The sequence below is a fragment of the Seriola lalandi genome, unplaced genomic scaffold (assembly GCF_002814215.2).
Source record: "Seriola lalandi dorsalis isolate HSWRI2012SDOR001 ecotype SW California unplaced genomic scaffold, Sedor1 jcf7180002054293, whole genome shotgun sequence".
Classification (NCBI taxonomy): Eukaryota; Metazoa; Chordata; class Actinopteri; order Carangiformes; family Carangidae; genus Seriola; species Seriola lalandi.
Window position 1 is genome coordinate 186130 of NW_019524846.1, and position 12811 is coordinate 198940.

Genomic DNA, 12811 nt, shown 5'->3' on the forward strand with positions numbered 1-12811 from the left:
CAACATACCTCAAGCCATTTGAGCACTGTTTAAGATATGAGTTTATCTTTTTTTTTTCTTCAAGCAAACTCAGTGTTTGAAATTTGGCTGGTTTAAACTGAGCTTTGCACCAAATTCCCTCAAAGCATTACTGAGATATCGCATTCACAAGGATATGACGTTTTTATATATGCAGTCAACCCGAAAACACAATGCCTCTGGACCTGGCTGTCGCCAGCATGGAGACATAAAAATAATGTTCAGTCCTCATATATATAGAACATATATAATCACTTTGTGAAGCTCTTTCAATTTTTTGGGGATAGTGCCACACAAAAATCTTGAACTATAAAATGTTGAATCTAGTGTACCATTATATTACCTGCCCTGCTCATTCAGTGTGTTTAAAATACAAAAATATCTTCACAATTCAGTCTAGAAAAAAGGTCCAGAGAGGAAGAGAACTGTTTAAAATGTAATATCTGCAGAAACTTTCAATTTTGGAAGAAAGCAAAAATAAAATTGCTTCTACATTGCGTCAGAAAACATATGAGGTTGAACAAAGCCACAGCAAGCCGTAATATAAGACAACATCACCAAGTGATGTTCATTTTCATACAACAGCCATGTAATTTAAATAAGGACAACCTCCTGATACTGGGAATATTAAGGCAGCACTGGTTAATGACCATTTTAGTTTTCTCTTATTTTTTTATTCATGTACGCTACACTAATTTGAAAACCTGTGAGATAATACATGGGCTGGTGTTGTGTTCCTCCCTGGTCTTGTTCCAACAGTGAACACACAATACATAAAATCATACAAATGACTTGAAAAGCAGTTCCCTCGACATTAATTGGACAGTCCCAAACATACAGAGTCGTAACATGCTCTAATTAGATGTCAGATCAGCGTTTCTTGGTCCTTTTAGTGCTGCTTGTTGGTTTGGCCTCGGGAGCTGTTTTCTTTGGAGGAGCAGGGGGTGCTACTGCTGGTGGGGAAGGTGGTGGTGTTTTCTTTTTCTCTGCAACACAAACAGAGAAAAACATTTACTGCTTCTACACTAAGCCTGTGTGTTACTGTCTCCCCTCCTCAGTTAAAAGTCATTAGACTTAGTTGTTTAGTTGCTACCTTCACTACTTTTGGGCTCCAGACTGGGCTGACCCTGAAGTTGTCTCTCTAGGTCCTGAATCTTCTCCAATGCTGCCTGCAGGGCCTCCTCAGCTTTCAGGGCTCGCTGCTCAGCAGCCTGGACCCGCAGCTCAGAATCACTGTCAAACACATGCACATCCACAAGTTAATAAAGGTCCTCTCTCCATTTCGGAGGAACAAAAGAAACTTAGCTAATGTGTAGACATTCAACAAAGTTATTTCCATAGTGACTGATGGTGACAGCAAATCAGATATATGTATTATTGTAGATGGATATTCAACCATGGTGGTAACTGCTGCTAATAGCCAGCGAGTGTTTCAAACAGTAAATGGAAAATCATTCAAAAACGGCATACACATTGCTATCGTCACTGTCGTCCTTTTTTGAAGCAGTCATGGAAAACACACTGGCAGTTTTGGAATACATAAGGGAGAAAAATCCTAGATTTTTACACCAGAAGCTGATCTGGATGATCTATTATCTTAGTATTAGTAATATTCCAAAAATATTTAAGTGTTCCACACAACAATAAGAAAGTAAACTTACTGCAATTCCTGCTGCAGTAATCCTACTGTGGTCAGATCACTAAAAGCTTTTTGAGCTTCGTCTGTTGCTGGAGATACGACCAGTTCATCAGTCTGACAGACAAACAGAAACATACAGATGGTCAGAGAGACAGGCAGACAGGCTCAGTTCAATACAAAGCAAAAGGCATGCTCTGGATAGGTGAATGCTTTATTTGTCTAACCCCACTCAGATAGATAGTGCTCTCTCCCAGTTTTCTTTGTATAATATGTCCATCATAGCCGATCAGCTTCACCACTGGTGTCTCACAAACTGTTGGCTCCCCCTGCAGGACAACAATAACAGTGTTCATTTAGTGTGGTTGATACAGTGTTTCCCTGTAATCTTCACACCATGAAAAAGTCTAATCTCGCAGTTCCAGACAAACTAGATCAGATTTTTTCAATCTGTCCAATAATGGAAATGATGTCTATTTCATGGAAGAATTATCAATACCTCACAAACTTCTTGCTGTTGTAATTCATGTCCTTCAGTAGTGCTCTGTGAACACACAAGAGTACCATCATCATCACAACTATCCAAACTCAACAGGACTGGTCAGGGATTACAATTATAAGTAAATTGCCTTTATTCAACAAACATGATATTTATTTATGCACTAGGCCAATCAACAATGTGCCCATCATTGTTACATTTCACATAACAAAAATTAGCAAACAATCAACTAAAAATTGGTATAAAAACAATGACAGAAGGTTCACAAATTCATTACTGGACTCTGAAAGTGCAGCATAATACAACCTTAACGCAGGTAAAGGTTAACACAGGAGATTTAACCTCGATCCTCTGCTTAAATAAGAGTGTTTAACTACAAGAACAGCCTGCTTCACTTTATTAACAACAGCAATGATGCCTTTTCCCTTCCCTCAAACCTTTCACTCACGAGAGAATTTGAAGTGTGTAGTAACATAAGTAAGCTTTTCACTCACTCCCCTTAGGTGTTAAAGTGACTCACATCTCTTGATTCTGCCTCAGTCTCATCTTTGACCTCTGTGACCCCACTGTCTGTTGTAGGCTCTGCTGAAATCTCTTTGTTCACCTGTTAACACACACACAAACACACACACACAAAGCCATCATCAAAATCAGAAGCAATGATCCTAACTACAGTTAACTCTGACATTTGAACAATGGCAATCTGTCTCTTCTGATTTCAGCTCTACTTCTTTAACATTGCATCAATATAATTGTCTGTTACCTGACACCAGGCTTTCAAGTCAAGTCAAGTCAAGTCCAATAATGGAGATGACTAAGTTAAAATATATAACCAACAAGAGCCACACACTTCTTCAGGAAATGTGTTCTTCTGATCGTTAATCAATATAACACATTCCTGTGGGTTGTATTTGAGTTGAATCCTCACCAGAGTCTCCATGCTGTCTGCTGGAGAGACTGTGTCATTACTTCTGGAAGTGGCAGCAGGCAGTCTGACAGGCAGCTCCACAGGACACCCTTTCACCTTTGAGAGCAGGACTGTACAGGTCTCCTTCCAGTCAACGCATTCCCTCTGAGAACATGCACACACATTATGTAGGTTTGCTGAACTGAGCTTGCAATTAAAAGGTCTGACCTTCAGTCTGTCTCCCCCTGGTGAATTGTTGTAGTATCACCAGGGGGACACAGACTGTACTTTAAGCTCCAATATGTTATGTGAAATGTAAAAACATGTAGCCCTGGCATTACGAGTGTTATTTTTTGTGAGATTATTGTTTACCTGCAGCTCTCTGCACTTATTCATCTCATTTTCACCCTCAGCTTGATGTGGGTTCTGCAAAGTCTCCTCCTCCAGAATCAGCTTACAAAAGCTAGAGTCAAAAACAAACATTTCCCAATGAGTAAATCCTCCTATGTTGATCCTCTCCCACTCAGATATCTTACTATACTAAAGATACTTTAGCTGTCATTTCATTTGTGTGTGTATATGTATACCCTGAAGAGGTTATCACTGTATTCTGTAGTAAGATTCAATTTAGTGCTGGCGTGAGACAAAAACTTTTACTTATTTTACTACACACTGATTTTTAGTTAATCTGGTTGACGGCATCTGCTTTGATTTGTAACACATGTAACAACCTCTGGTACCTGGTGATGTAATTGGAAAAACAGTCAAGTTTCTCAGCCAGGATCTTGGCATCCTCATCCAGTGTCTGTGGTGAGATGTTTGTAATGTATTGGTGCTCAGGTTCTTGATCCTGGTTCTCACTATCGTCAGGTACTATGAGGACCAACAGCTCCAACATCCAGCGGGTCTGACCCATGTGAATAGAAGTGACCTGACAGGAAAGGAAACACTAAAATTCAAGCCAGCACCGTGTAACATACAAGTACATCTTTTGATATTGTAATAATGAAAACAAATCGAAAAACTATCTGAAATATCAGTCTCCTCTCCCTCAATAACTATTGTGAACATGGGACAGGGACTGAAACCACAACCGCCCTGGTAGAGCTGCTCAGTCGTAAACAGTAAAAACGAAAGTGAGTTATACAAAGAGCAAACAGAAATCACTGAAGAAGGTTGTGGTACATGGAATTATGTGGGTTAAATGGCAGAGAAGATCCACAAGAGAAATGTTGCAGACAGAGCTCAGGAAGTGAAGCTGACAGTACAAAGGACAGGGCAGAAAGAGGGAAGAGCTGGAAAAAAAGTGAAATAGAGATGTGGACTAGATTACCTTCCATTTCCAACTCGAAATGGCGAAACACCACTTGCTAAAGTCTGAATAGAAGTGGCATATTTATGAAAATAAAACAATATCACTAATCATTTTTTCACTAATTCGTTGTTGATAAATAATTATGCACAATCAAGTAAGCAAACACATTCAAAAATATTTAAAAATGTAGTAAATCTAGCATTTTAGTCACCTACAGCAGTTGCTGAAACACAACCCTTCTTAGGAAGGGTTTTGGTCCGTGCGACTCCTGAGCATCACATTTCATGGGGCTGATGTGACAACTTGATGTGAAGGCATTTAAGTGACTATTAACTTTTTTCAACATTTTATAAATGTATGCAAACGTCCCTTCACAGTGTGACTGAACCTGGTTGGTACTTACCTCCTCACTGAGTCTCTGATTCTCACCATCACTGAAGTTGGACAGGCTGGTTATGAACTTCTGCACTTTGTCTAACACACTCTCTGTCTCTATACTGTTTGAACAAACAAACACACAACAGAGCATTTCAGATCAATGACAAAGAACTACCTGGGAATATTAAAATGTCACTATTAAACACCTGGCCTTAATTTATCTTATATCTGCTCATTAATAAAACTGTCTTTTAATCAAATTTTATCACAAGCAATGAATATAAGATTGTCTAGAGAAACTACAAATTTCAAATTTAAAAAAAATATATTAATTGGACCATTAGAAGTAAAGTAGAAATTTACATTACATACAAGGGGGAACACAGAAAAATCAGCTTTCATTTACACAAATTAGAAAATATTTTTTGTTCCATTGATTAAAGACTTTCTCACAAAAGATCACAGATCTTAAAAGTGTTTGAGAATCAAGTCTGCATATTAATATATATGCAAATACATACAGAGTAGTAACTAAGTATTTAAGAATATTTAAAATTTTCATCATAATTGTTAATTTACAAACTTATTGATAAATGAGGCATCTGTTTTCAAATGAAATGCATATTTTTTTTTATTAATTTTGAGAAAGATTAGTATACATTTAAAAGTCTGAGAGATATAATTGTGTGATTCCTATTTAGGATAACTAGTAATGCCATTGAAGGTAAAACATACTATATGTCAGACTTGTTTTTGTCCCCTTCGTTCTCTGTCTGTGTGATGGAGACATTCTGTAAGGCTTCTTCAGCAAAACTCAGCCATTTGTGTAGTGCCTTCTCTAGCTTTAGCCAATCAGACACAGGCATCAATTCTGGCCGGCAAATCATTGCACTGAGCTTGGAAACCCAGGACTCCATGAAGCCGAGCAGTGACGTGATCTGTCCATGGACCCCTGAAACAGCAACACTTTAGTCCATATCCTAAGAAATCCCCCACAATGAGACCCATTAAAATATTAAGAAAACCCAAGAAAAAACACAGATCTATGAAGATGCTCAAAATTGTGTCTCTATTGGCCCTCACCACTCTCTCCACTGACTTGTGTGTCCAGCTGTTTGAGGAGCTCAGATAGGACCCTGCCAAGCTGGCTTCCAGGGGTTTCACCATCAGGAGAAGAGTGTCTTCTGAACAGCTGAAGGCTCTTATCCAGCCATCTCTCCTGGACACGGCCAAGCTCACTCAGTGTCTGCTGGCAGCAGAACAGCTTCTCACCTTGGTAGCGCTCACACTGGAGGGCCAACATCTGAAGAGAAACAGAACATAGAGGACGACTTAGTCTTAGACATACTGTTGACTGGACATACTGGATGGCTCAAACATACCAACATATCCACTAGATATTTGGAATATAATCTAAATAAATCTAAATGACAGAGAAATAATGGTTTTAGGATTGTTTGAACATGAAGCCAAGTGTTATGCTAAGATAAGAGCATTGTAGATAACTTTTCATAGATAATTCATTTGCAGTTAGTGTAAGATTTTCAAACAGATGACAAAGATGAGTAATGAGTGATGAGTGGTGGACACATATGACACAGATGAAATAATAGAGACAGATGACAAAGGTGAAACACAGAAGACAGGTGACAGCACGGCATAGCCGACACGGATCAGACGTAACAAGTGACGATAATTATGAGAGATGAGTCTGATGCGATGGATGAAAGTGATTAGATGACAGGATTAGATCAAAAACATGACAGAGTTGACACAGATCAAATACATGATGACAATGTTAGAAATCAGAAACATGTCAGAAATACTCCAGCTTGATGACAAAAGGTGAGAAATATCGGGAAGATAAAATCAACAACCATAATGAAAAATACACACATACAGGGAGTTAATGTGGTGTCTTACATTTGACCACTGTGTTAAATCAGCATGAATCTTTTCCAGTGAAATTTTCTCACATTTTGGGTCAGGACACCTTGAAATAGAGAAAGAGCATCACTGACAGAATACACACACAGATTAATCTCCTCTTCTACAAATTGCAAGTATTTTGCTGAGTTAACCCTCTTCACTGTACTGGACGCTGAACACAGTGAAAGTCCTAAATTAAGTTGTTACAGTATTTTCAAAATTATATGTAGGTTTTTTTTTAACAATCATACTATATAATAAGAGATAATCATTAAGTAATCTTCTTTGGCATCTCAACTTGTGCTTACTTGTTCTGTGTGGTGCAGAAGGTGAGCCACTTGGCGATGCCTTGCTGGATGGCAAAGATCTCTTCAAACTGTGCATGCTCTGTCTTCTTCATCTGGGACATGAAAGCAGTCAGCTGCTCTTTCCAGTAGTTACTAAGCTCCATGATGATATTTAGGTCCTCTGTGTCCTACAGAAGGGATGGTCGCTGTTATAGTCAGGGTCTAATTGAACCACCAGCGACACTTACAGAGAGTCATCTGCGATGTTGAGTGTTTTTGCTTGAGCAATATAAAAAAATGTTAGGAAGGTGGAACTGCGTTTTACCTTTGAAGTGAGGTAGAGGAGGCAGTGCTCTGCTGTCTGAAACCAGCTCTGCTCGTAGACATGCAGCCGACTGACCAGCTGCAGCTTCTTCACACTCATCACCTGACAATCACAGAAAAACATGCTGTACTTGTTGGGATCAACAATTAATATTGTTTTTACTGAGCATCTTCAAGTAAAAATTTGATGCTAACAACCCAAAACTTATAGTGATGAAAATGTTAAAAATATTATTAGCCATTAACAAGCCCATTGTGAAAACTCATTGAAAAATGTAGCAGGGATGGCCTTTTCACACCATCAGCTTTAACACTTTATATTGTCAGCTGGGGCCTCCAGCAAAGCAGGCTGTATCTATCCATATTAATAACTTTCTCATTCCTCCTGATTGTACAACCAAAGCCAGTAACTCTGTTATGTATCATGTTGCAAACACATGAGGTGAGTCCAACTGAAAGAAAAAACTACATCACTGCTCACACACCTTGAGGGCGAGGCAGAAGGTGAGCTGGCTCCAACAGTCTCTCTCCTCTGTCATCTGAAGCAGCTGAGCCTCAAGGCGACCTCTCTGCAGCTCATACAGCTCATGGTAACCCTGGACCACACTGAGAAGAGCACATGGACAATGTGAGAGAGAACACTTGGTTAGAGTTTGTTGTTTTGTACTGCATGCTTACTGAATTTCTGCTGCACTTAAGTTACATTAAATATTTTCAAAATTGGCTTTTTGTTCTCTCATCTAAAATTACATTTTCTTTGATAAAGGATACAGTAACCACTACTGTGGACATAACAACAGGGATGCACTGCATTACAAGTATAAGAAATTACAGGTTCTTCTACTGGAAGAATCTTGTAGTGTATCACTCATTGCAACCAGATAAATAATGTTCATAATGTTCAAGCTGGTTAATTTTGGAATGTATCAACTTGATGAAAATGAAACTCGGACTGACTCAGAATTGGTGTGCGTCTGATCGAGCGACTCAGCCAGCTGCCAGTGAGCGCGCTCTGCCTGCTGGGAAACAAATGCATCATGGTCTCTGATCTTGGACAGCTCCCTGTAAAGAGGAACAGACACGAAGGCATAAGCACACATATACATAGACTCAGAAATAAGCACACATACATTTCTCATATTCACACATTCTAATAAGTGCTATTATTTTCATTTCTTGCATTTCTTATTTCCTCTTAAAATTGAGATCACTCCATCAACGCCCTCCAGTGCTAAACAGCACACAGTAATTTCTTTCATCATGATCCAGCTGCCTGACCATGACCAACCTACGTGCTGAGTTGCTGGATGGAAGTCTTGATGCGATGGATCTCGTCAGTGAGCCGGCGGTCCAGAGCCCGCTGTGCCACTGCCTCCGTGTGCAGAGCCTTCAGACGGCGGGGGATTCGCTCCAGCAAGGACTGGTAGCGCTGTCTGATACACACACACAAGAACTGCTGGGAAAGAGGCTTCCTGGGTCATTACTGGAAAAGGTTCTCTGAAAATGTCAAACTTCACCTAAACTATCTGTCAAAATATGTTTCAGAATTAACTTGAGGTACAAAAAGCTAATACAGTCTACAGTTTTGTACAGTATAGAGAACCATGTTTTATTTAGTTCTAATTTACATATTTCCATAATCTGGTTTTAACTGTTTTCAAAGCTGAAAATGTGCTGACAGCTAACCTGAGCTTGGCAAGCAGCTGTCCCCGCTCAACACAGCCCACGCTGACCTGCCTGATCAGTTCATGGAAAACAATGTTGTAGATGTTCTGCTCAACTTGCACCAGCTCCAGCAGACCCTCCATCTGTAAGACATTTCATTGCACTGTTTCTACAGTGTACAGATGGCTATATTTCTATAAAAATCCCGACATAAAACATATAACCCACATATTTATAGTGTTGAGATCTACGAGTTTGTAAAATCTGTTGCAGATCCAGATCCAGATAATATTCCAGATTTGGTGGAAGAAAATGCTGAATCCGCATTACACACAGAGTTGTATTTATTATTAACAGTAAGTAACAGTGCATAAGGCACCAGCAGCATTTAGGAATGCTTACATTAGTATTTAATTCAACATGCAACAAATAAAACTACAAAATAACAACAGTGGTTGCAACACAGCAGCTGTAGAGCTATATGAATTGAATAATGCTGACGTAATCATTTCAGGTAATAAAACCATACAGCTGTCTGTAGACAATAAATAGGTAAAGCTATACATGAGACCAAATGTCTTGTAGGATTGTTTGGCCTTGGCGGAGGTATGCGCTCTAATGAGTGCCATTGTAGTTTTGCAGATTTTGGCCCATTTTTGGATTTAAAAGTTGTACAAGTATGTATTATTCTCTGTAAATGAATTCAGCACAGCAAAACTGTCAGCCATAGAGGCACACAGAAGCCTTGTACATTCTGCTTATCTGTCTACCTACCTGGGAGAGCTGAGTCAGCTCCTCATTTTGCTGATCCACACCGGCCTTCTCCAGCATGTCGTCCATCATCCTCATCAGCTGGACCACTTCAAGTCTGCCACTAGGCCTCCTGGACTCACAACATACACACAAATCTGTATTACTACACATTTCCTTGACAACATTCATCCATTATCTTACCAGCCCTCTGCCAACCCAATGGCATATAGTTCTATTACCGCCTACCATTAAGCTGTAATATTACTAATTCAGTCAAAAAAATCCTAGTTCTTCTTCATGTTCTTTAACTCACAGTGAAGGAAAGATCCGTAGTTTCTGTTCGTCATCTTGCAGCTGTACTGTGAACGCACTGAGGAAGAGATGCAACATGAGAGTTGACAGACAAACAATTTGACAATGATAATATGACAATTGATAAAGTGGATAAACATAATAATAAAGCAGACTCACTCCTCATAGAACTCAAGGCTCCGCAGCCCTTTGTTTTTAACAATGTGATATTCTTCAGGGATCAGACTTTCTGAGACACTGAAGTTCTGTAAGACAAGGTAGCTGTGATTATCACCTCACACTGTACAGCCTACTTGTGTAAATGTAGACGTAGAGGGATGGCAATAAATTCAAACTCAGTACTGTTAAATAAATCACAGTATTTTAAGACTACTAGAAATCCTGTTATTACTGAATATGGAAAATCAATTTAACAATCTTGAATTATATCAAATTTCTGTTATTGTTCTTCGTTTAAAGTGCAGAAGCAAATGCTCAGCGATAAAAACAGCATCATGTTTTAAACTTCTAAACAAACTTTTGAGTTACTGTACTCAAATTACAGAAATACTCTGAATCTGTTGGGTAATTCTTTATTTTTTTAAGTACTGCTTTTTCTTTTTTGTGTTATACCACATATGCTCCTGCTGGAAAAAAAGACACTATGAAGTAGTTTATAAAAAAAAACTGAAAACAGAAATTAAGCCACATTCACTGGAACCTTTGTCAGAAAATGGTTAAAAAGCCAAAACAACTCAGCTGAAGCACCTTACCTGTGTGTCACCAATACCACTCCTGTCAGTCAGTGGTGGGAGGGGTGTTGTCTTCCTCTGAGTTACCATAGCATCACAGAGGAACGAAATATCCCTGTATGGAAACCGTTCAAACAAAAAATTAAAAACACACACACATTTAGTCTCTTATTTCATCTGCAGATTGCAGAAAACCAACTGTAACACATGCTTCATGTTGCCGTGATTCTACATTCATTATTGTATTATCCGATTAAAAATAACTGACTTCAGAGAGAACATACAATTAATGCAGCTTTACTAGATGTCCAGTTCTTCAAACACAAAATCAATACAAAACTGGTTTTGTATTTACCCTGTCCTGTATTAGTGTCAAGATAAAACATACATGTGTTGCTTTAATTACTGATTGACCTTAAGTTCTAATAAAATCTTTGGAGGGTTAGGGTTAGGTGAGGTAACAACATTGTTTATGTTGCTACATCTATCTTGTTTGCCTGGCTGACCTGCCTGCTCCAGTCAGGGACGTTGGCTGCTCTAGAAAGTATTTGTATTTCTTGCGTCCAAGTGGGTGATGCCAGACTGCATCTGGCCGTCTGATTCCACAGCCCTGTGAAATACAAAGTCATCTTAGGAACACTGGTTTGAACTGATTTCAGCCACACAGACATAACCCTCTTATATAAAAATGGGGCTTGAATGTACCTTGCAGTGCCGATGGTGTGCAGTGTGCCCCAGTGTGCTCCTGTTGTAGACAGTGGAGGTAAGGCTGACCAGCAGTTCATCTGGGATGTTGATAGGAGGGGGCTGTGTATTTCTGCCCTCTGCTGGGACTTGAAAATTCAGTTCTGCTACTGAAAAAAATAAGATCAAGCTCAATAAAAGCAGAAGGTGTATATCTCAGACACTAACCTTTAGGAAAGGATGGTATGTGTCTAGGTCACATAGTTTGATATCTCCATATATAACTTATATAGTATTATAGTAATAGTTTCCCTCAAGAATATTTTTTTGCTAAACTCTACACAACCAAAAAGTATCTGTAAGTATATCCAGGCATTCATTCTTTTTGTTTAATTTACTTTATATATATATATATATATATATATAAAATTCTTGTCTTTTCTTCTTCCATTTTATTTCCTAAAATTGTAACTTCCGCATTTTAACACTATAGTCATGATAAACATGGTGAGAACATATGATTTTGTTACTAAGATTGAGGGGGAATTTGTATTTATCTTTGAAAGAAACTGATGTGAGCCCACTCTGTTGTCCTCAATTCAAACGTTTCAAATGTAGAACTGCTCAAATGCTTATGTGGCAGGTCTATCTATCTTACTCAATATGTGAAATGATGTGTACCGTGGCAGTGTGAGTGATGTTCTCTTAACATCAGCAAGTCTTATGTTTGTCTATCATCCACCTGTTAGCTCATGTTAGCCTCCCCCACTGACTGTACAGTAACTTCACCTCTGGCGTCCAGTGCTTGCTCTGGCCTCGATGAACTTGGCGCTGAACTGGCTCTCATGGACGCAGACATACTGGAATCACGGTGGAGATGTTATACAAAGACTTTGGCAATAAAATTCTCAAACTCTGATATAGTCATAAGGGAATAAGCTAGTTTTATTTGCCAGAACTGAACCGTCTCTCCCCCTCTACTTCGCCTTTGACTTCCTGGTCGCGTTGCCATGGAAACGCCTAGCGCTGAAGTTTGTTCACTTTTTTTTAATATTACAGCTACACTGACTTTTTGTGGCCTTTAAATTTGTACTTTTTGATTGTTATAATTGTGGGAACGATCTTAAAGAAAAAAAATTCAATCTACTTTTTATTCTAACCAATTACCGCATCCAATTCACAAACAGACATTTTTTGATGGAATGAAATGATTCATTACATAGGTTGTATTTATTTAAGTGGATCGAACCGATGAAGCACAAGTTCCATGTTTCATTATTTGATGATTGATTCATTAGCCTATATCGTGTCACCGACTATAGTGCATCAATATTCATTACTTCTACTACTACTAACCTACTTACAATAAATTA

At 38.8% G+C, this 12811-nt stretch overlaps 1 protein-coding gene across 1 annotated transcript; it reads right to left on the reverse strand.

Moving 5' to 3' along the window:
• Window positions 1–3: 3 nt before the first annotated feature.
• On the reverse strand, window positions 4–12297 carry axdnd1 (axonemal dynein light chain domain containing 1). The gene is made up of 26 exons (XM_087173921.1): window positions 12228–12297; window positions 11460–11608; window positions 11261–11364; window positions 10776–10869; window positions 10183–10268; window positions 10025–10081; window positions 9733–9841; window positions 8980–9101; window positions 8586–8726; window positions 8251–8355; window positions 7779–7899; window positions 7295–7396; window positions 6991–7157; window positions 6677–6746; window positions 5837–6056; window positions 5489–5705; window positions 4779–4872; window positions 3801–3991; window positions 3433–3523; window positions 3082–3225; window positions 2674–2757; window positions 2154–2198; window positions 1882–1983; window positions 1680–1771; window positions 1112–1251; window positions 4–1004 (listed from the first exon to the last, which is right to left on the reverse strand). The coding sequence occupies exons 1-26, from the start codon at window positions 12295–12297 to the stop codon at window positions 889–891; spliced, it is 3033 nt and encodes a 1010-aa protein (XP_087030047.1). The 3' UTR covers window positions 4–888.
• Window positions 12298–12811: the final 514 nt, after the last annotated feature.